This window comes from Kogia breviceps, chromosome X (genome assembly GCF_026419965.1).
Source record: "Kogia breviceps isolate mKogBre1 chromosome X, mKogBre1 haplotype 1, whole genome shotgun sequence".
Taxonomy (NCBI): domain Eukaryota; kingdom Metazoa; phylum Chordata; class Mammalia; order Artiodactyla; family Physeteridae; genus Kogia; species Kogia breviceps.
Genome location: NC_081330.1, coordinates 29,471,648 through 29,496,870, shown reverse-complemented (window position 1 = coordinate 29,496,870; position 25,223 = coordinate 29,471,648). Strand labels below are relative to the sequence as shown.

The 25,223-nt window shown below is 36.5% G+C and overlaps 1 protein-coding gene across 7 annotated transcripts in view; it reads right to left on the bottom strand.

The window, feature by feature from the left end:
* KLHL13 (kelch like family member 13) overlaps positions 1 to 25,223 on the bottom strand; it is a 187,992-nt gene that overhangs the window by 44,446 nt on the left and 118,323 nt on the right. Inside the window, exons 1-3 of one of the 7 annotated variants that reach the window (XM_067023225.1) lie at positions 15,908 to 16,114; positions 15,356 to 15,400; positions 14,736 to 14,848 (exon numbers count right to left, since the gene is read on the bottom strand). The exons of 3 other annotated variants lie outside the window; for them this stretch is intronic. In XM_067023225.1, the coding sequence (XP_066879326.1) occupies positions 14,736 to 14,833 (98 nt within the window). In that variant the 5' untranslated portion in view covers positions 14,834 to 14,848; positions 15,356 to 15,400; positions 15,908 to 16,114. Of the gene's footprint in view, positions 1 to 14,735; positions 14,849 to 15,355; positions 15,822 to 15,907; positions 16,115 to 25,223 lie in introns of those variants that run through there. 3 more of the 7 variants (XM_067023226.1, XM_059049663.2, XM_059049665.2) reach the window with 3 other exon arrangements.

The following is a 25,223-nucleotide window of genomic DNA, read 5'->3' as shown; positions in this document are numbered from 1 at the left end:
ATCACACCAAGCCTAAAAAATGAAAAATACCAGAGTAGAGGCCATAAAGCAATCAACATTTCAGTGTTTAATTTATAAACATGAGGAAGATCTCAGAGAGACATATTCTGTTATAGGGAAGCAATTTGTTGGTTGAATTACTTCAGTCTAAAATTACCCACTTTTACCACTACTTCCATAACAACAATACCAATGCTAAAAATCTCTCATGTCATTCTCCCAACACATCTGGGGTCAGGAGGGAACGAACATATCCTAGGATATAACTCAGATCAGATTTAGGGCGAACATGACATTACTGATACCAACATTTAAAAGAACAGATTCTGAATTCCAAAGCCACCCATCGCCATCACAGAAATAGCACTATGACACAGATGAGGGAATTGGGCTAAACAAATGGAATGACAAATGATAGTCCACTCTAACAGGATGAAAGTTAATTATCCAAACCATAAAGCATTTGCATTGAATACCTCAATCCTGTCCCTGAAACACTTTCAGATTAATGTTTGCTCCTTCTATCTACCATATTTCAAAACTTTAGTCTTCCTTCATCTTTTAAAATTCATATATCAATTAAACTACATCAAGTCTCATGCATCTAGACTAGAAAATTCTACCATTTGGAAGCTTGGTTTATATACTATTTATCACTCTTTACATTTCTCATAATATTTGGATGAAAGATATAGATAGATAGATGATAGATAGATACCTGAAGCAGAAATACAAGAGTATAATCTATAAAAATATTGAATCACTACGTTTATGTACACCTGAAACTAATACAACATTGTAAATCAACTATACTTCAATTTAAAAAAATGAATTCTAAATGTTGATTCCATACCTACTATACAAAAAAAGCTAAGTCGAAGTCGAAGCTCCCTTGCCTTAAGAAGCCATATAAGGTGAGCAAGTACACAAGTGGTAGTGGTGGGAGAGAGAGAGCAATATGGACGTGTAGGTTGGGGGAAACAGCACAGACTCCCATCACCGTCAATAGTCCCCTTCCCAGTGCACAGAGGAAATAGTTATAATCCTCTGAAAGGATGCTCCCTGCCCCCCTACAGCCAGCGCCAGCCTGGCCATTGAGAAGTCTGAGTTATACCTGAGGTCAGGTGCATGCCTTCTCCTTCTTCTATCCCCAAATGAAGAAACTGGAACAGGGGCTCCAACACCCATGCCACGTTTCTATAAAGGAGCTTTTTGCTCCCAGAGGATTTATATTAACCAAAGTATCACTTTATTCCTATTATCTGTAGCTCACCGACTTTGAAATTTGACTATGGTGCTATAGTGCATATCAATGGAAAAGTGTATTATTAAAGAACTGAGCTTTCACCTGCCTAAAATTTCAGTTTATTAACTATTCAAACATCCAAGCTATCCAATTTTAGAGTTTATTATAAAGGCAGATTCCACAAACTCTAAGCCAATTAGAAATCACTGAGACAAATCTCTTTGGGAACAGGAGGAATCATTAATCAAGTGGTAAAAATCCCATCCTTTTCTGTCTTTTCTGAATTTCCTAGTTATATTCAGCTTCGCAAAGTCAGTAATTCATGACCAGGTCTTAAGGGAATGTTTATTTTTCTTTTAAAAGGAAACATGATTAAAAAAAAAAAAGAGTAAGACTTTCCAACTTAAAAGTAATAGCCAATTGTACTCCATGTTTTAAGAATTATAATTGGCAGCTCTACGAGTCCCACTGATTCTGTCTTCAAAGCCTGTAATAAATTAACAAATCTCAACCTTGATTTTGCAATGACCTAGGAGCATCTCTAATTATTTCAATGAATGTATCAAATCATTCGTGTAAATATAATGTTTAATATGATTTAATCAAACCAATGTTTTAATATGACAGCCAATATTTTTAAGACCAGGGAAGGTAATACAAAAAGAGAAATCAGAAGACAGACTCGAAACCCAAAGAGTCTGCGAATCACCCTAAGGATAGCTCTCTCAAGTTTGTTTCAGACGTGGAGCTTGGTGAAGCAAAAAGTCTAATTTTAGTACAATTTTTCATATTAAAATTATTTTCCATTTTGTACATATTTGCCTCACCATTAAGGTTTTTTAAAAAATAAAACTCAGCTCTAAGACTTTAAATTATCCCTCTTGTACAATGCTTACCATAAAGAAAAAAAACCATTCCTGACCTTAAGTTCTTAGGTTGTTAGAAGATGAAAGAAATCTTGACAGTCACTTATAGCTCACTCACCTATCTACACATTCAGGCATCATATTCTATGAGTAGAAAGGCAGAAATGGCTTCTGATTTTTCTCCTGAAATGCCATCAGGAGCCTGCACTTGACTACAGTCCTAGAAAACTATTTTAACTAAGATCACTATAATGTTCAGTTCAATATCACAATGCAATTTCATGATCTAGCTACAGACGGCTCTGCTGATGTAACAAAAATTGCTCTACAAAAATACTTTTATAAGATTTTGTCCATCATACAGCAACACTAAGGAAGGAGTCCTTTGCATAAAGTATTTATGTACCGTGACTATGTTTACCCCAAATATTAAGTATTCTTGATAAAATTGGTAATGACTTCCTGAAAGGGAGACTGGTTATTTATTTTTTTTGAGGGAGTAGATGCAAATTATAATTCATTGAGCAGTTTGCCACTTTGGGGGAAAGGTGTTTCTTTTGAGGAACATTATAGCCTCTGGCTTAAAGAAAGTTTGTGTTCTTGGGTGGAACGCAAAAAGCGTAGAGGCAGACCATATAATTTAAACAACATGACAGTAGGCATCCAGCACTCACATTTCCCAGTCATCTAAGTGGGAATTTTGAATAGAAGCTAATTGGAGCATTTTCAGACTGTGTATGTGTTTTGCAGAAGCGATCTATGAATTGTGAAGTAGTAATGAAGTACTGCCTCGGTCTGTTTGAGACAAATAGGACAGAAGGATATTAAGCAAGAGAGAAGTATTCCCTTCCTTCCTTCCATACCGTCCTTTAAACCAGTGTTTCATACCCCAATTTGTAATTTCTGACTCTCAGAGTGCAGGTGAGAAGGATGCAGAGAAGAGTCACCAAGAAAATGAGGGTCAGGGTGTCAAAAGTTTTCCCAGCTAGCTGGAAAATGCTAGCCTAAATGCTATTCCCCTCAACTCATCCCATCTACAACAAGCTATTTCTTGAAGCAATAAGTCATTTTAAATGTCCTAAATCCAATCTTTTTGTAGATCATGCTTTAAGGAGAAAACTGGCTTATTTAAAGGTACTCTCAAGGGAAATGAATTTGACTACATAGTTCTTAGTGATTATTCCTGGAAGCTTGGTCAGTCAGAAGAAAGTTCAGGAATCTCAAATGTATCTAGATGTCACGCAGTCAAGAGAGACATAGACAGGATATTCTGGATTCTAAAAGAAAATTGTTATCATCAAAATATTTCAGTCATCTTAGACTCCTAGTTCTTCCCCATCTCCTCTGCCCAGGCAACTGACAAAGTACTACTAAATATCTCTCTAGTATGTGTCTTTCACCACCTCTCCACTCTCACTGCCCCTACCACGCTTTGGGTATCTATTACCTCTTCCTTGGATTTGGTCAGTAACATAAATTACATATTTGTTACAGTATAGCATCTTCACATACTGTGATTGTATTTATAGTTTTGGCGGGGGTGGGGCGGGGGGAGACGGGGTGGGGTGGGGTGGGGTGGAGGACCGGGCGCAGTTTTCCAAGAGCAGTATTCAATCACTTCTCTCTGCTTGCTGGACAAAAGCCATATCCTACGCTCTTGCATTCAAGGCTTCTTGGACTAGCCCTCCTTAACTAGTTGCACATTCTGGCAAATAATTCAAAGTAAATATATATTTAATGATTTGAGAATAAATAAAAATCCAAATTTATTCACAAACTATCAATTGTTTTGCTTTAGAATATGTTGTTTTCATACATTAGTAACTGCTATGCCTTTTTGTCCTATTGTTAACCAAGCAATGTGTAAAAGCATTTATTTAAAATATTTCTGATAGGAGGAAAACTTAGTTAATTTAAATTGAATATCTGCTGGGAGTTCCCTGGTGGTCCAGGGGTTAGGACTCAACGCTTTCACTGCTGTGGCCCCGGGTTTAGCCTTTTTAAGTATAAAACAATTCAGAACATAAGTAAATGTGGATCATTTTCTTGAGTACTAATTTAAAATTTATTTTTCCTAAACCCTACTCAGATTTCCTTTTATTCTAGACAGCCATTCCTCTTTTCAAACTATACACACAAAACACATTATCATTTAAGTACAACCATACTAGTTTTAAAACATAAATTTGTCTAAAATAGTTTTTCCCTCATGGTAAAGGACATGTGAAAATAAGTCAAATGACTCTTAACTTTAAGAGTAGTTGCTCTCTTGGGCTTTCCTGGTGGCGCAGTGGTTAAGAATCCGCCTGCCAATGCAGGGGATACGGGTTCGAGCCCTGGTCCGGGAAGATCCCACATGTCGCGGAGCAACTAAGTCCGTGCGCCACAACCACTGAGCCTGCGCTCTAGAGCCCGCAAGCCACAACTACTGAAGCCCACGTGCCTAGAGCCCGTGCTCCGCAACAAGAGAAGCCACCGCAATGAGAAGCCCACACACCGCAACGAAGAGTAGCCCCCGCTCGCCGCAACTAGAGAAAGCCCGTGTGTAGCAACAAAGAAAGACCCAATGCAGCCAAAATAAAATTAAATTAAAAATAATTTTTTTTTTTTTTTTAAAAAGGTAGTTGCTCTCTTGGAAGAGATTATAATCTTACTTTCTTTATCAAATTACAATTTGATGAACCATGACTAAAGTATTCTGGTCACTGGTAAATTGCTTCTATTAAAATTACTTTCAAACAAAACAAAACAAAACAAAACAAAAAAAACCAAAATTACTTTCAGTCGGTGCCAGCATCATGGTACTTATCAGCAAGCAAGGAACAGAATCAGGATTTTGAATTAGTTCTTTTCATAGGAAAGATAGCTGTAACTTACTCTCTAACAAGACTGTAATTTATTAGATTCCTCTATATATGAAATGAAGAAATGCAACACGCTTTGAGTGAAAAAATTTGCACAAGGCTACAGACCTAAAAACTACTCTCTCTAGATTCATTCATCGGGGATTTCCTCAGCGGTCCAGTGGTTAAGGCTCCATACTTCCAATGCAGGGGTCCTGCATTCAAATCCCTGGTCAGAGAACTAAGATCCCACATGCTGCACAGTGTGGCCATAAATAAATAAATAAATAAATAAATAAATTTAAAAAATTCATTCATCAACTCAACATCTGAACACCTGCTATGTGCCAGCCACTGCACTAGGAGATATGTAAAAAGAGCAGGTGGGATACTTGCTTGCAAAGAGATCACAGTGAAAGAAATAATTACTTTCCAAATAACTAAATGATATAAAAATAATAATAAATTCTCAACATCATCTACTAACAAATACCATGTTGCATAATTCATATAAACCACAGTAACAAAACTAATTGCAAACTTTGCTCTCTGGTACAGAAGTGTATCAGTTCATATTTAGCATATAAGCGCCAAAATAAATAAATAAATAACATCGACTTTCCTTACTGCTATTTTATTTTAAAGGATTATTCATCCCAGATCAGGCTATCTGCAAGGCTGCATCAGCAATCAAATAATAATATCCACTATTCAAAAATATAATGTGCAGGCTTCCCTGGTGGTGCAGTGGTTAAGAATCCGCCTGCCAATGCAGGGCACACGGGTTCGAGCCCTGGTCCGGGAAGATCCCATATGCCGCGGAGCAACTAAGCTCGTGCGCCACAACTACTGAGCCTGCACTCTAGAGCCATGAGCCACAATTACCAAAGCCCATGAGCCTAGAGCCCTCCACAACAAGAGAAGCCACTGCAATGAGAAGCCCGCGCGCAGCAATGAAGACCCAACACAGCCAAAAAAAAAAAAAAAATATATATATATATATAAATATATATATATAATCTGCAATTATAATTATATGAAAGAAAGCCAAACATATGATGGTGTGATAGTGGCTCACATCATTTGAAAGAAAAGTCTCTAATTGCATCTATCTATATACTTCAGCAATATGCTTATGAAAAATATGGTAATGAGCCAGGTCACTGGTCTACTTTAGACGAAAATTTGGGTTCCAGTTTCATGAACTTTTGTTTAGCTGTGAATCATTCAGAAATGATTACATATGCACATCCTTTGAGGCAAAGTGCTCATAATGAATGAAAATCACTTCAATTTAGTGATGCTAAGGGATCATCTGTTGGATAATCTACTTACAACCTAAAATATCCATATACTTTTCAAAACTATTTCAAAATATTTTGTAGATCCACCCAAACTAAAGCCAGGTCGAACTGTGAGTTAATTAGGAACACAGTTCAGTGTAGGACAAGAGAAAAATCTCTGGTGTAATCACATGTATAAAGAGAAATCTAGCTGAAGTTTTTGTAGTAAAACTGGTTTTTAACATTAATTTGTAATACAGTTGATGAAATGGGATAAAATAATAAAGAGGAAATATAAATTAAGACTGAGTTAAATCATCAAATGTGAATGTACACAGATGGAGAAAAAGTGACCAGACTTAAATATCACATTCTCTTTCAAGGTACAATGGTATGACAAAGAATGATTTCTAAGGTTCCTCCCAGCTCTTAGAGTCCAAGAATCCTGAATAAGATACTTATGCTCTTTTTAAGATGTCACGTTCTGATCTCACTGATCAGTGAAAAGCACTATAGTTTTGAAACCAGAAAAACAAAGAGTGAAAATAGAAGATGTTACAGGGCAAGCTGTAAATGAGCAAAGGTCTTTTAGAATTTGTAGCAATACCTTCAGTGAGAGATTTTCAAGTGGCGGGGGGAGAAGGAGGGGGAGAGAGGAAGGACAGAGCAATGGCAAAGGCACTAGTTTAACCCAGTTGTCCATGAACACTCAAATGAGCTTGCCTCTCTAATGTATCATTCTCACAATGTTTCATTCTCAAAATTTTATTGTTTTAAATACAGTATTCAAGATTTTTTAATCAAAAACTCAATCGAGTCCCTGCACCTTCCAATCGAATCACTTAAGTCCTTAAGGGTGGAAGAGAAAGGCAGAAGAGTGGGTCAGAGAGAGATAGATGTGAAAAAGATTCCTGCCATTGTGGGCGCTGAAGATGGAGAAAGGGAGCCAGAAGCCAAGGAACGCTGGCGGCCTCTAGAAGCTGAGATCAACTGTTGCCTTACAGCCAGCAAGAAGATAAGGACCTTGGTGGTTCTACAACTGCAAAGAACTGAATTCTGTCAATGATCCAAATGAGAAGGAAATGCAGTCTCCCCTAGAGCCTCAGAAGCAAATACAGCTCCACCAACACCGTGTTTTTAGCCCAGTGAGACCCATACCAGACTTCTGACCTAAAAAACTGTAACATAATAAACTTGTGACGTTTTATGCCATTCGTTTGCAGCAATTTGTTATGGCAGCAATAGAAAACTCATACATGGAGGTTTTTCTCAGTGCCTCCACACAATCAAGCAATGGGACGATGATATCCACAAGAAAGTACTAAAGGTACTGACTGGTTAGTACCCTAGGACTGTGATAAACAGAGTACATCTGCTACAGTCAATGGCAGCTAATTACCAGGGGGAAAAATGGTGGTTGGCCAACGAAGGTAGAACAGTGCTTCGAAAGAAATAGGAAACAATGAGGTTAATCCCAGTATCATATCAGTAAGTAAAGATAATTGTCCCAGTATTTTCCTGCAACTTCACCACTTGACAGTACCACAAAGTAAAGCTAACTTCTCCCTGTACCACCACCCAATTCAAAAAAGTTTATCTCATCTGTCATACTCCTTTGTTCTTCGAATTCTAGTGAGATATTTCCTAATTAGTAGATGGCATGAAAGTAGCAAAAGTCTATAAAAAGAACAAGGCATGAGAGGAGTCAAGATCATTGAAATCAAGCAGAACTGCGTTTGAATTTTCACTTCACCTCTTACTTGAAGTGTAACATTGAGCAAGTTAATTAACTTCTCGGAACCACTGTGCCCTTAAAGTAAAACAGGGAAAAGACTTACCCTTATAGAGTGTTTGGGAGGCAGCTTCCAAAGTGCTTGGCACTTTTTTTTTCTTGTGAGGGAAGGATTTATTACTACTTGCAACAAGTAAGGAGAACACCGGGGATCTTTCCCAAAGCAGTGTCTCCCCATACAGCAAAATTGGGGACGTTTTAACACAGTGCTTGGCACTTTTATAGTAGCACTCAATAAATTGTATTACATTTAACTATGCTAAACCAGGACATTTTTGAAAATTGCAAATAAATATGTTTCACGTGAAATTTACAATATCTGTTGTATAGGCTAGATTCAAGAGTTCTGAAAGTTGTTTTTAATTACATTTTTCTTATGGAAAGATGTTATTTCATTTCTCCACTGAACTATATCATAAGAAGAACTGTCCAACGAGTTGGGCGTGCTCCTGTCTTATCATACCATAAATGTTGCAAAATTGGGTTAAAAACAACATATACCCTCATCATAGTAAGTCATGCCAGTGAAAATATTTTACTATAATTGGAAACGTAATAGAATTTTATTTTTCTCTAAGATTACATCATATAGTCTGGGATCAAATTGTTGATGCTTGCAAGGTAAAAATATATACACTTGGGTGCTATAAAGCACCTAAGCCCTATCCAACTTAAAGAATGGCACTCCATTTTTCTTGTTTAAAAAAGTGACTATCAAGTTTAAATGTAAATCGCATCATTTTCCATCTTATGGAATATGTACTTTCTCTTTTTTGCTTTGTTTAAATATTGGGGTATAACTGACATACATTGTATTAGTTTCTGGTGTACAACATAATGATTTGATATTTGTATATATTGTGAAATGATCACCACAATAGCAATATGCACTTTAAAATCTGGTATCTATATCCAATTCGTATCTCCTCAGTTAGCCCAGACACATTTCTCCTCTGTAGTATTTTTATTGCCATTAAATCCATTATCAATAATGCAAACACAGTAAACAAGAATGTTATTTAAACGGGTTGTCTTGGTTTAGAATTTTCACAGGAGCAAAATAAATCAAGCAATTTAATTGTTTATAAATAAAGATAGGATAGAAGATAAAGACTAGTCATTTTGAATAACTGCAAGGACTATATCCGTAATACCCAGCAGAGTTATGCCTGGCGCATAACAGGCAGTAACTTCTGAATATTATAAACTCAATATACAAGGTGATTGAAAAAGAACTGAGCTCTTTCAAAAGTGGATTGCTCAGTAACTTCTTTATGTACTGATTCCCCAAGAATCTTAACGTTTATACCACCTCTTTCTTGGCCTTGAGGCGATAAAGCAATACACTGTGGCTGCTATTTCAATTTAAAATATCAGCATGCACAGTGCTTATAATTCTTGACTCTTTACAAGTAATACAGTCATTAATACAAATACTTGCCTATCTCTTCCTTCTTTCTTTTCCCTCCCCCTAACTTGGCCCTATTTAGGTCTCATCTAAATATTATAAATTTCAAGCAGAATGTCTGGAATCCTTAGAGTTCTTAGTAACTCCAGACTTCTCATGATGGTGAAAGATTTGCATTTCTGTCTCTCTTCCCTCTGGGGAAATGTTTTGAGGGGTACTTGGAAGTAACACTCATTTGGGCATAAAAAACAATGAATCTAGATAAATTTTCGACAAGTAAAATCCTTGGAAATTGCTGAAAGCATCCGAAATACTAGCTTTCTGTTCTGTAAGTTTCTTGTGTGCAATATTCCTCAGATACATTAAATGGTTTTAAGAGATCTTTTTAAAGACACATACAATAGGCTTTAAAACAAAATTTTAATTTCATGTGCACATGCCAGAATTCCTCAGACTTGAAGATCTGAAGTAGCCAAGAGAATAAACGCTGACTAGGAGGAACAAACAATCTAGTCGTAAACCTCTGAAAAGAAGTTTGTAAACTCTGAGTCACTGTGGTTCAGGGTGAATGCTATGATTAAAAAAATAATATAATCGCAGGCTCTTTAAGATAAGCAAAACGCCTGTATGAAAGGAGAGACGTCTCTTCTAGTCGGACGGTGTGGGGAGCATCTCATTCACATGTAGTATCTTGTATAAAGTTTAACACAAATAAACTATCTGGGTGAGGTACAACCAGCAGAGTGAAGAGTCTGGAAAACACGTCACATGAGTAATGGTTAAAGAAAGAAGATTTCCAGGCTTGTACGTTATAGAGAAAATAATATTTTTCTCCATAGCTCCAGAAGGCCACACTAGGAATTGGAGATGAAAGATAAGAGGAATTGATTTCGTTCAATGCATGGAAGAGCTGTCCACGAATGAAAGGTGCTGGCTTGGGGAGGTAGTGAGCTCTTTGTCACTGACAGTGATCAAGGTGAACGTGCATCAGCATCTTTCAGAGTTGTCACAGGAAGGATTCCTGCTTTAAAGGGGATCTGGATTCTCTAAATGACATCTAAGGTCACTTTTATCTCTATGATTTTCCATTAATAAGTGTTAAGCTAGCCCTTCTGCAAGTTCAGACAATGGAAATTCACAAGAAACATGCTACAAAAGTTACAGATGAGCACTAAATTGCTCTGTGTTATTTATGTTATTTCTCCACATAATTTTGTTAGATTGAGCATATGTTGTAAAAAAACAAATTAAGCAGACACAGACAAAAGTTTATGTATACACTAACTGTGAAAATATCTAACTAATTATATACTTTTCTAATTCGAGAATATCAATTTGGGAAGTATTTTGCTAGACGAAAAAGCTATCTAAGGTTTTGTTTTATTTTATTTTCAAGGTTGTGTTTTATTCACTAAATTAGAAACAAGACAATCTTAGGGGATAGAGAACATGTCAAATTTAGAAAGTGCATATTTTAATTTTCTCTGTCCTTTGAATCACCCACAAACAAGGAACATTTATATAGTATGACTAAATCTTGATAAATTATTGACAATTAAATAAAGCACCATTTCTTCTAGGGAAATCTAGATACTGAATCTCAATGATAAAATGATAGAAAATGCTATAAAAGTCAGTGCTATTGGCACTTACTCTAAAATATATTTTACATAGTAAACAAAATAGTTGTAAACAGGAGGCTAACTGAATACAAGTGTATTGACTAAGAGAGGACAAGTCTAATTCACTAACACTCATTCTATACCCATTGTCTGGCTTGCTAGGATTCACTGTTACACTGTGCTGGTTAATTCTTACCCATTGTCTTCCTCCTTGTGGCCACACCATTATTAGCAAGACTTAACTGCTGGTGAAGAAAGATAAAAAGATAGCTAATTCTAATTCTGTTCTATTTCAGTGTGTCCTTGGAATCTAACAATACATTAACCCTATAACATCAGCCTGAAGGAATCATTTGCTGCTTGAAAACAATGAATACCGAAACACCAGAAAACCACTTAGAGGTGACTGCCCTTTCAGCTTTATTAATTTAGGCAAATTGACAGGTTAATTTACATGGTTCAAACCTGTCAGGAGCAGAGTCTACTAATTCAGCTTACACTGACCAGGAGATACTCCTTCAGGCTAAGGTTGAACTTCAACCTTCTGCTGAACACAGTGTAACACAAACGCATCACTCAGATTTCGATCAAGACAGTCCCTTCAGAATTCCACATGGATGGCACACCACCCTTGCAAGTGTTCAAAACTGAAGCTGAAGGGAGACTCTACCTAATAGAGACTAAATAATATTTGGTAATCAAGCTATCTGGAGGCCAAAGGATTATTTTCCCAACTCTTATGTCTTTATAATACTCCACTCTTCCCAAATCATATTTTAACACAATTTGAAAAGCACTTTATGCTATATAAGAAACTATTTTCCTTAATATTATCATAAACATTGTTTTTATCATCAATAAGTCTTGAAAATATGGAAAGGTTTTAAACTCACGTTCAGGTTCTAAACAAGCAGAAAGCAAGTCAACTTGGACTTTAAATCCACAAGGAAAAAAAAGCTTTTCTGTTCAATGTTTGCAGTAAGTAAAACATTCTCTATTCTAGCTTTCACTAGTGGATAGCAGCACTGCCCTATCACCAGCATCAATGGAAGAGTTCTAGCCAGAAGCACCTACATTGAGTTTAGAAAGAAACCATAAGGAATTTCTCCATATTTGCTCCATTACTACGACACATTTTTACTACAAGCAAAAATATTTTATACTGAAATTTCAGTCTTTGAAAAAGCACCCAAGTCATCAATGAAAATCATGTAATATGTATTCGACAAATCACAGTAAATAACGATAAAACATTACAAATCAACACAAGCAAATATACCAAAAGATGCTTATATTAACTGGGAAGAATTCTATATTCAAGATAGTATTTTTAATTTTTATACATAATTTTACAGGTAAATTCTAAAATATCACAATCTATCTAAGAGTCAGAATTTAACTGCTCCATTTCAATGCAAAGACTTTAGACCCAAAAGACACAAGTAGCCATCTAATCTATGTTTGCCAACCCAACCGACCATGAGAGCAAACATGATGTTACTTGACCCAGGATTCCAACTTACTCTTTACAGTTTCTGAGTGAAAAATATGCTCAACTTAAATATCATCTGTGTGTAGAAGTGCTATGGAATATAAGGGAGCACTGATGAGAACAACATGTTAAACGTGGTATTTTTATTTCTGGCCCAGCAAGGCAATGAACTCTAACGCAGTCAAAAACGAAACAATTTATTTAAAACTTGATTTAAACTCCCCAAGCTAGTCTTCTTTTCCTATATTTAACATATATTATCTGTGTATATTTACATAATATTTTAAACCTCATATTAATTTATTTATTAAAAAAAATAAGTTAAGACCAATTTAACAATACAGACTGTCACAATGTCAAAAGAGTCCAGACTAACACTAGCTCCTCAAATATACGTTTCCATTCTACATATGTGTACTACCAACACTCATTGCCAACGTGCAAGATCTATGATATTTTCTGGCTTCTCTCGTCTAAATCAATTCACTCATATCACCAGGTCAAAGAGGTGAGGACTTAAAAGAAAGAAAGTGGTTCATTAAAGATGTTGTATTAAGCTGTATCTGAGCTTGTGGCTAGTATGGATTAAAAAATTGTAAGTATTTTTTAATCATCTCTAAAAAGTAGCAAATCAGCTGCAACAGGGGCTACAAATTGGATCTTTTGGACAGTAAAATGCAGTAGGAATACTAGAATCATTAGTAACCATTATTAATTGTAACCTATTGATTTTAGTTTGGGGTGTGTATGTTTTGTTTTGATGATGAAGTGGCTTTTGGTAAATCTTTGGTCATTTCTCACCAGCTAAGACATATAAAGTCAATAGGCACATCTCATTTTCTCGAATTATCTGAAGGAGCTCCATTAACTTGTCACCTCCATTAATTTGCACTTTTGACAAATGCAGCTTTTGAGAAACAGAGCTGATGTTTTTCTTTTTTCTTTTACAAATATAACTTAAATTTTTAACTTTATAGGAAACAGAGTTTAACACCCAGATAAAATAACCTGAAGCATCTCTAAGAAGGAATAGAAAAAATAATCTGAAAATGAAATGATGACAGGATTCAAGTCTGAAATGTCCTCATTTTTCCTCGCTTTCCCGGGAATTGCTTCTTTTGGACTAAAAGCCTTTCAAAGAACCAGATAGATACCACTGTGCATCTGAACCTCATATAAAACAAAAACTAAGTAATAAAATGGCAACTCACCAGATTTCTAAACACACAATGAACCTAAAGCGGGAAGAATTTTCCACATCTGTCCTAGTGAAAAATATTTTAAAGGGAACACATACAGTTAAGACAGACTTTCACTCAAAAGCTTTTCTCGTACAATTATTTAATAAAAAAAAAAGTCCAGCTTTCCCTCACTCCTTCCTCTACTAAAAAAAGATCACAGACAATACTTTAAAAGAATATTTTATTATATCTCCCAGATTTTGTTTTTGAAGTAATAATTTGCAAATTTAAAAAATAAGATTTTCAAAAATTCTAGAAAGACATCCCAACATATTTCAGTGCATATTTACTTAAAATAAATTTCTAAAATAGGTATTTGTACAATACACTTTTTCAACTCCACGGATATAAATAACTACTCATAGAACTATAATTTGCACAAATTCAAACTTATACTCCAGAACTCGAATTATAAAACTGAGAAAGATATAATATCAAACTTATTAATGTTCATACATAACTCAAGTATAAAAGTCCTGATTAAAAGACTCATTTTCTGATCAATGTGTTAACTCCGAATGTTTCAAATCCATCAAAAAATTATAGAAAGTATTTCCATATTTAACACATCAACATCAATCATCAGCAGTTTTTGTGCCATTACACAAAAGAAGTCATCTTAAGTATTTCAGATACACAAAAATTCAAAACATCCAACCAATGTAAAAGTTTATCCTTATGCAATTCCTTAGATATACCTTTAGACTTTCATCTTAGTAATTACATTACCATTAGGCACTTTAAATGAAAAGAAACATAAACTCCTAAAAAACAAAACAATGGTAAAATGTGGGCATGCCAATATATTTAAATGTAAGCAAGCTTGAGGTTTTTAATCTTGTGGGGTTTGGGATGTTGCTGTTTGGGATTTTTACCCCCTTTTGCCACAAGGTTGATTCATGAATGAAATCCCACTTTAATATCCTATTTTCTCTCACTTACATGTATGCTGGAGAAAGTGGAGTTGACCTGGATGTTTTAAGCACAGGAACTGGGAATTTCCAGATAGCAGGAGAGCTCGTTTTCCATTTCAATGGCATGTTGTCACCACGGTACTACAATAACAGTAAACAGCGTTTCCATAACAGACTACCAACTAGGACTTCCATTCCACACTGTACTGACACAGCAGTGGCTGCCGCGGAGAACAAGCAAACGATTCTGCCAGTGCCCTTAAACCGATGCTTCCAATCTGTAAAATAGGGCTGCAAGGTACCTCCTTTAAATCCTCCTGTCCCCTAAAGCAAATGATGATTCTATCGTTCGAACTCAACAATAGTGCCACCTCGTTAGGAAAGCGTTGACTGCAGTATATTTTTTTGAAAACACTGCACTGTGCATACCACACAATGCAGCTTTATTTGATAAAAGCGGCTAGGGTTTGGGGTGGGTTTTTTTTTTTTTTTTTTTTGGTATTATATTAAGCTTCCATTACCATTGTTCTACCTTAACAGGGATACTGCAGCACTGCACTATATTCTGCACCTATTAACCTGATTTCTGACCAATAGTAGCAGCAAAAAAAAAATAGACGGGTTTCATATGAAAATGAAACAACATACCTACTCAGAATACACTTGTCATCCTCTGAACATTCTTCTTTTGAGCTGCAACAATACAAATGGGATATAAACCTCAGCATAGCCTTAGGCCACAGCTAATAGAGATCAGTGACTAAATTCGGCAGCCTGCTTTCCTCCTGTGCAAGCTCTGGCCACACAATACAAGAATGCCATTATGGGAAGAGCCCGTTTAAAAAAATGCCAGTCTCTCTGTTTTCCAGTTAGAAGAAGGCAAAATGTAAGAACAAATATAAACTGCTGCAGAACTCTGCACGCTCTTCTAGTAGCTTCTGATTCAAGTTGCTCTCTTTTCCCTATTCTTATTTCCAAGCCAGGATGAGCAAAAATCTCATACATTTACAACATGCTGTGTGCTAACACGAATATCACTCTGTCTTCTGCAGCAGAGAAGTACAGAATAGCGTGCTCTTAATAGCAGTCCTCGGAGGGACGCTATCAACAATCTAATTCAGTGCTGCCCTCCCCTTCTTCTCTCCCCCTTTCCCTCCCCTTCACCCTCCTTCACGCCTCCCCCGCCCCTAAACAGCTCACAAATTGCCTAGAGGAGAGACACCAAGCAGGTGTCCAGCAGGGACCATTCCAGAGCTCAGCGGCGGGTCCGGTAACCTCTAGGGGCTAGTGACTGACAAGGAGGTTCAAAAATTCAAGCTGCCGTCAAAGGTAGGTTGACGTATTTCATGAAAGTAACGGCAAATAGAGGCTTCATCTGTATTGTTTTAAAATACTGCCAGAAAATAGCGTTGTAAATGCCCAGAACGCGACTGACTGGGTGTTTCAAGTTTCTGTTTAAAGCATCAAATTCACACACTTTCTACACAATTCAAAGAAGTGAAAATAGGATAAACCGGTATTATGCTGAACTCTGTATTTTCAGGTTGAAGAATTTTATTTCTGATGTAGGCAAGTCGCCATCACTAAATATCTACCCTCAATGCGTCCTTCCACCTTCTACCTAAAAACCGAATTACCCATCTTCGTCAAATGCAAGCTTAATAAAGGAGGACCGCCATTGACATGAAAGCCGCTACCTTTTAAAAAACTCATCGCAGTGATGAAAAGCTCATATTTACTTTCAAGTTTATATTCAAACAATAAGCTTGTGCTTCCAACTTAAGTAGCTGGCTTTCATATGCTCTTTCCAAACGATTCCCAGTTTTTGAAAGATTGAGATTTAGTCCCTAAGAGCCTTTCTCATTTGTATTCAAAAAGCACAGGTAATTATTTCTGTAAGAAAGACACTGCTTTCAAAAATTGCAAAATACGTAATTTCATATACCAGAATGCAGCGTGAAATCACCTAAGGTAATCACAAGTACCTTCAAGAACACATCAATATTCAACAATGTATTTTTCCTATGAAATCCAACATATATGTATATGCAGTATATACATTCACGCATACATACCTAAGGAGAGAAAGCTTATTTTGAAACATTGACCAGTAATGCATAAACTTTATTAAATACTAAATAGGTCTCAGCCATCACTACCTCACAAATAATTTTTGTTCAATCTATCAGACACAAAAACACTGCACAAAAACTGAGTCAAGCAACTTAAAGGGTTAAATGATATTTCCAACTCTTTTCAGTACCCCCGCCAAAAACTGTCTCACAGAAATCTTCAAAGGAATCAGAGAAAGGAATATTTATCAATATCTTAGTGGCCAAAATACATTTTAAAAGTTTTTTTAAAAGTGGCACTAATACAAATAAACTGTAGTCAATATTTTACATTAGAAGGATTTGTATAATCATCTTAATAGTTAAGGAGCAAAAAGGTCCTAGGGACAATTGGCAGTGGTAACTTGTTGGAAACCCCAAGAAGGAAAACACACACAATACGCACGCGCGCGCGCACACACACACACACACACACACACACACACACACACACACACACTCATCAAGCAAGTTTGGAATGTCTCATTCCAAAGCCCTGAAGCATTCTCAAATATTTAAAAATATAAAACATAAAACAGCTACAAATTAGCTATATGGAGCAATTTTAGAGAGGAACTTCAATCACTTTCCAGCTTATGAAAATATTACAAAGTAGTAATTGCAAATGTAACTTCTCCTTCTGAGAACAAAGACCCCCAAACCTATGTAAAACCAAGGTAGTTAAGTGTTTTGAGTCTTCATCTGTGAAGATTACTCAATATTTATGAGGGGGAAATAGGGTGAATGTAGAGTTTTCCAAATTTCCAAGAGGGTAACCTCCCAAAACAGGCGAAGATCACTTTATTGCAAAGGTTCTCAAGTTATTATTCTACTATGAACAACTGATTCAAAAAACCAACATATTCTTGGTCTAATCTCATTCGGCTCCAAAGAAATCAACCAATACCATCAAATCATCTCTTAGACTTAATGTTCAGAACCTGCTTTTGTAGCACTCCAACCATTGTAATATTTGTTCAAAGTGAAAAGAAAGCCTGCTTTCTTCCACCCATCCTAAACACTCTTAAAGACCCCCAAACCCTAAAAGCATTATATCTGATGATGAGCATTTATTTATATTCAGTTCTTTTGATTTATAAATTGCTAGAAGTCATTTGTAATTCTCTCATGAGCAAACAACCAATACGCCAAAGGCTTTAAAAATAATTCCCTTAACTAGTCCATGAAATATTCTTTACACTTTTAAATTGCTTAACAACACCATTCCTCATACGTCGTTTAGAAATAAACTTCAGCCAGGCAAAATCACCCCAATTACAAATAAGCAGAGTCCAAATTAATCAGATTTTACTACCCTGACGGCGACTCTAGTAGCAACTACGGAATGTAATTACCATTACATTCCAGAACTAAAAATGTTTTCACCTACAGAGTGAAAGGAAGAAAATGATTAAATATATATTTTAAATATAATTTTATGCAAGCTCAGTGGTCCCACTACTTTAATATTTAGACCTGGGGGGACCTCCCTGGTGGCGCAGTGGTTAAGAATCCGCCTGCTAATGCAGGGGACACAGGTTCGATCTCTGGTCCGGGGAGATCCCACATGTCACGGAGCAGCTAAGCCCGTGCACCACAACTACTGAGCCTGCGCTCTAGAGCCTGTGAGCCACGACTGAGCCTGCGTGCTGCAACTACTGAAGCCCGTGCGCCTAGAGCCCATGCTCCGCAACAAGAGAAGCCGCCGCAACGCGAGAAGCCTGTGCACTGCAACCAAGAGTAGTAGCCCCTGCTCGCCGCAACTAGAGAAAGCCCACGTGCAGCAATGAAGACCCAACACAGCCAAAAATAAACAAGCTAATTAATTAATTAAAAAAATATTTAGACTGGGAAATGTCAAAAGCCCTCATTCACATCACAGGACTGATTTCATTTACAGAACACTTGGTTTCTATTATGGACAACTGCATAAAATGGGATAGAAAGACAACATGCACAAAAGCTCTTCAAAACATTGTATGAACATTAATCACTTAAAAATACCTGTGAATGCATATTTCAGAGATGTAATAAAGGACAATGTTGGGACTTGGCCAAGGCCACGAAAGGAGTCACTCTTGGCCAAATCTTACAACACAGAATTCCCTGGTTCCCAAAGTAGAAAGAGATTTGTAGAACTTTTACAAATCATCTTGCTCAGTACCCTCATTGTATAGATGAAAAAACTGAAGCCCAGAGGAGTTAACTTGTCACACTACTAGCTAGTAGCAGAACTGGAACTAGAAACCAAATTCCATCTCCTACTCTAGGACTCCTGCTCTAGAATCCCTACTGTCCTTTCTTCTCAATGAGACAGTTCCAGAAGATGTTTCCATATGAAGTGAACCACATTCTACAGCTGTCTCAATGTATTCAAAAGAAACAAGAACTACAAAGAGTTATTTATTCCTCCAATTATATGTACACTCAAAGACAGACATGGGAAAGAAACACCAAAAATACAAACGTGTGCAGAAAGACCATTTCCAAAATCTTAATTCCAGAAGGTGTTTAAGAATGATCAGGGAGAAAATGGTGAGTAAAAATTAAGCCAGTCATAGTATGAGAGACAAGTGAAATATACAGCCAAGAGTCTAATTTTTTTCTCAATGTAAATGTTTCTAAATAACTTTATACGAAAGTTTAATTCGCTTACTGACTGCTACAGTTTGTCTCCAGTACCACCAACTCGTGAAATGAATTGACTAATATGTCACATATCTGACCTCTTTCTCCATATTTTCCCAATATCCCCTAAGAACTAACCTACCTTTTTCTTGCAAGTTTTGGTTAATCCCGTGGTAAGTACAACTGAAGAATAATAGCATTAGCCATCGTTTGTATGAGCAGGCACTGTGTATTCTTCTGGAGTCCTGACAATGTCCCTTCAGACTAATCTGGGAGATCCATGTTATTCCTGTTGCTCAGACAAGACTGTAGATCAGGCCAAATCGTGTGCTTTGTTTATATTCTACCAATCAGTAAAAGTACTTGGATGGCAACCAAGTAGGACTGTTAAACCCTTTAAAGCATACAAAAAGTTAAGTTCTAAACAGAGCACAATTCAGGGCTCCTCATTACAGGAAATAGAACTGTTCACGCGAATGGCTATATATACTTAGGTGTGTGTGTGTCTCCTTTTTATTTGTTTTAGGAAATTGAATATCAAATACATTAAAAATGTCTTCCTAGATACTCTGATATGTAGCCTTGCTAAGATCAAAATGGAAAATCCTAGACATTTCTCAAAGACAGCTGCTTTGGAAAGTCATTATTTCATCTTTTATAAGCACCTTCTCACAAATCAATTTCCTTAACGGAACTGTGTGGACTCTTACAGTCCCACAAAGAATTTACATAGATTATTGTAACCATGACTATGCCTTGGATTACTGTAGGACCTATCTCCTTCACGATACAAACAAGTAGAAAAACACACTTGTGCAGGCGCATACGCACATATGTGTGTATATGCACAGAGAATTCCTCAGGCCATGGATGGCATAAGTAATGTGAAGGGAAATACTCTTCCAATCTTTAACAATTCCAAAGGAAAATATGGATACTAAACGTTTGTTTGTTTCTTTGTTTGTTTTGGGGGAGTCGGGTATAGAACAGCAATAAGAGGAGCTAGGAAGCTGATAAGGTAAAGGGAACAAAGGAGAAAAAAAGTAAGGGTGAGGAAGGTAATGGACTGGCTGGAGGGAGAATGGAAAGCCAGAATGGTAGTGGTTCTTGATGTTTATGTAGCACCTTTTATAACCGGGGGTCAGATGAATGAGGTTATGACGCCAAGATGGGAGCTGGTGTACAAAGGACTGAGCAGGCAACAAGAGAGATCCAGCTGTTGGGGACCCAATGACCCACAGATTCTGACCACCCTTAATCTCACTATGCTGAAGAAAGGATTTGCACTGAATGGGAAATTCAGAAGTCCTTGCCCTTCCTTCTTCCTTTTGCTTTCTGCAGTATCTATATTCTTTATGGCTTTTTTTTTGGGGGGGTACCCTTGAGTTCTTCATTCACATGATTCCCAAATCCATATGCCCAAGTAAGTCTTCATACATCTTTGACATGCATAACCTAAATTAATTCTTAAGTATTCCCATGTATTAAATAATGCCTTAAACCCCAAATCAAAGTGTTTGGGTGTATTGGGAAGGGTAATGGTGGAAATCAATGATTTTTACATACATACTATCTATACACCTGATTTTGCATTACCATTTTTACATTGTTGAAAAAATTCCATTTACAGAGACAGTTTATGATCATCAAATAGGGATAATGTATCCAGTGCTCCAATAAGAGGCCTGCTGTTAGGACACCCCTGTGCTCCAGCTTTGCTACTTTGTCTGCCTGAGATGCCCTCCCCAAACTCGTGCTCCTCCTTCGAGAAGGAATCCCTGAATCTTTATCTTCCTAATAGATCACTATTCCTGGCACATGGGAAAGCACTCAGTAAGTATTTGTTGAGTAGATTGAAAGCGAGATTTTTATAAGCAGAGTAGTGATTAAACAAGAACTGTGTACTGAAGCCAGGATATATCCTGAAAAGTTTTAAAAATGCTGTTATTGATTCTGCTTATAACTAAAAGCAGAGTTCAGAGTAAAAGGAATATCCATCTATTAATTTGATAATTTTAGGCTATAAAGTCCTTAAAATGAAAAAAACTTAAACATACACATTGTCTTGTTAAAAATAAGCATATGTTGAAGAAAATCACCCAGAATACATACTTTCTTAAATAAAATAAAGGCGTCCCTGATAGTGATGATGGATTGCTCTAAGGAAAAATCTCTGCTCTCACCTCAAATAATAATAATTTATCTGTTTAGTTGTCTCTCAACAACTTCCTAAGCATCTCCTTAAATTACATTTGGTAAATAAAATAGCCAAACTATTGTTAGAGTTTCTGATGTGTTTGTACATTAAACCTGCAAACTTATCAAAATAAAAATCTATTTAAAATGTGCAGTGTTACTGAAAGAAAAGTTAAGAATATGGCTCTCCTGACTAAAAATTATAAGCATATAAAGCTTTTCAAATAGTTTCACTAGTTTGTGGCATCAACTATAGAAGCAACACTACAAACTGTGCATGAAGACAAAGTAATAAGCAATATTACAATCTTAATTTTGTAAATTATGAACTATGTTGATAAGAGTAAATAATTTCTACTAATGTTTATCTATAATGGCTGAAAAACTTTTTAAAATAATAAGCACATCACATACCTAAGTCTCAAAAGCATGCCAGTTAAAGAAAGTCAACATTTCCTATGTTATACATTCTTTCAGTAATGCTTATATTTTTTACAAAAATCTGAGTTGCTGAAAGACCTTTAGAATAAGACATTTTCCTCAATATCCCAATTAAAATTAATGAAATAATACTACTATCTTGAAAAAATCGTATTTATATCCTTTTATCTAAAGAGTTATTACAACATTCACATGTGCACCATAAATGTTACAGGCAAAAATGAGATCTAGGCGACTACCTAAGTTGTTCTACCTCTTCTCCCTGAGTATTTGTAAATCCTGGTTACAAATACTTAGGGTAGTCACAATAATATTTTGCTAACCAGAAGCAAACACTTTCGTGAAAAGCTAATCCTAATGACTCACTGAGATTATACCACACTACTTAAATTTTCCATGAAAAAGGCTCTTTATATGCAATTGCTTTAATTTTGTTTTTACCATTTCCCAGGCCTAATCATTAAAACTTCAAATTTCCTATACATATATCTATGTAAACTATTATTGTTTAAAAATAAAGGGTTTTAGCTATATAATGAATGAGAATATCTTAAAGTCCAAAAAAGGCTCAACTTCAAACTTGAACCGTGTGACCCACTGCCATAACATGGGTACCAATAGTTTTCTTAAAGGTATAATTTAGAGCTAGGATATCTGCCTACTATGGTGGTATTAAAGAGACTTAGCAAACAGTTCAATACCTCTATTTTCATGAGTATTTTGAGAACCTTCTCATTTTCTAATTTAGAGTTCTTCTCATGGGTAATCTTAAGTTCTAAAGTTTTTTTTTTGGCCGCGTCGCATGGCTTGTGGGATCTCAGTTCCCCGACCAGGGGTTGAACCCGGGCCATGGCAGTGAAAGCCCAGAATCCTAACAACTAGGCTACCAGGGAACTCCCTAAAGACTTTTTTCTTAAAAGAAAGGCAGGGAGGGAGGTATAGAAACATTTATACTGCAAGATGCCAAATATATGGTAGTAAGTCTAAATTACAGAAGCTAGTGTGCAACTGAAAATTGCTATGCCTCAAAAAGTATTTAGCAATTATGAAAATCCTATGATGGAAGACATCATTAACTCATGTTATATAAAGTGTTCATGTGTTACAAACTAACAACAGCATTATTTTAGATTTATGTCTAGCTTCATTACTTGGATGCAATGGTTGTCCAGTGGGGGAAATCCTTCCTTTCCTTTATCTCATGTTGTAAAGTAAATGCGATTCTGATATGAGGGAATGAAAAACAGAATTCAGGAAAACAGAATTCATCTTCTAGGCTGACCCTAGGTTTTAGCTAGATGCAATTTAAATTGGGGGTTCCTGACTGCCTTTCTAAGTCTGCCTACTTCAACCAGTAGTTCAGAACCACTTCACGTCTTCAAAATCAAATATATGTCTTCAGTAATCAGTTATTTCTCATGGAATTCTGAAGGTATACAACACTTGAGTAAAATACATCTTTAGCTAGCATATACTTATTCATTCGTTCCTTATTCAGCTTGACCTAAGTCAGAGACACTGTTGAGCATTTTTATGAGTCTTCCACTACAGGGTCTGGCCATTTGGTTTGATGCTGTCCAGCCAGTAAACAAAAATATTTGTGTTTAGGGATTTCCAGAATCAATAGTTTTTGAGATTCAGATATGTAAAGCACAGAACAACATAACTTGTATTCCAAAAAGGTTGAAGAAGCAGCAAGATCGAGCTTGAATAAACTGATACTCTAAACAGGGAACAAGCATTAGCCAAATGAGTAATTAGGACCACGTTTTCGCATTTGTCAACTAAAATGCATTTGTTTATACTGAGGCCTCTGTAGTATATTAGATGTTCCTGACAGTGTAAGATAGACTCCTTGAACTTCACAAACACCAAAATCAATCCACTCACTACGCCAAGACCAAAACCTGTAGAGAAGACGTGCGAGCTGAATTCGCTCAATCATCTGTGAGTACCGAGAAGTTATGACTTTGCTAGATGTTACAAGTATACAACAGAACACATGTTCCCCAGCCACAAATCCCTTAAAATCTAATCGGGCCGACTGCGTATTCACATATGAAACATGAGTAAGCATAAGTATATTGCTACCATTAAGCCTTAACCATCCAGAATCCTAGATAGCCTAGTGTTTTTAAAAATTAAAAATTAAATTGAAAACAGCTGGGATAGGTTAACTCTTAAAAATATTAAAAGTCACTTGTTTTTCACCTTTTGGGGGCAATCTTTCTGCTCTTTATCTTCCTTGAGTCGAAAACGAACACAAACCTATTTAAAATACCTCGCAGTCACCATAATGCACAACACCTATTGTGATATGCCTCCAACGGAGATATAGCAAGGTGCGCAAGCAACAGCTGTCATTCCTCACCCCTGCCTGACTCCCGCCCCCATAGGCCTCGACATGGAACTTGGATGCTACCAAGAGAAAAGGGGCTCTTTTCTTTATCTTCTGGTGTATACCAAGAGAAAAGTCCTATACCTTTTTTTTTTTTTTAACATCTTTATTGGAGTATAGTTGCTTTACAATGTTGTGTTAGCTTCTGCTGCATAACAAAGTGAATCGGCTATACATATACATACATCCGTCATATCCCCTCCCTCTTGCGTCCCCCTCCCACCCTCCCTATCCTAGCCCTCTAGGTGGTCACAAAGTACCGAGCTGATCTCCCTGTGCTATGCGGCTGCTTCCCACCAGCTATCTATTTTACAGTTGGTAGTGTATATATGTCCATGTCACTCTCTCACTTCGTCCCAGCTTACCCTTCCCCCTCCTCATGTCCTCAGGTCCATTCTCCACATCCGCGTCTTTATTCCTGTCCTGTCCCTAGGTTCTTCAGAACCTTTTTTTTTTTTTTAAATTTTAGATTCCATATATATGCATTAATATATGATATTTTTCTCTTTCGGACTTACTACACTCTGAATGACAGACTGTAGGTCCATCCAAAACGTCCTATACCTTGAAGGCAGATGCTTTCCAACTTTAGCATGCCTAAGAATCATCTGGGCTGAATACTGAACATGTACAAGTCTGGAAGTGAGAAGCAGTACTCTGTATTTTAAACAAGGACTCCAGCTGATTTTCATGCCTGGTCTAGTCAACTTGGAGAAACCCTGCTTTAAAAGTCAAGGTGGCC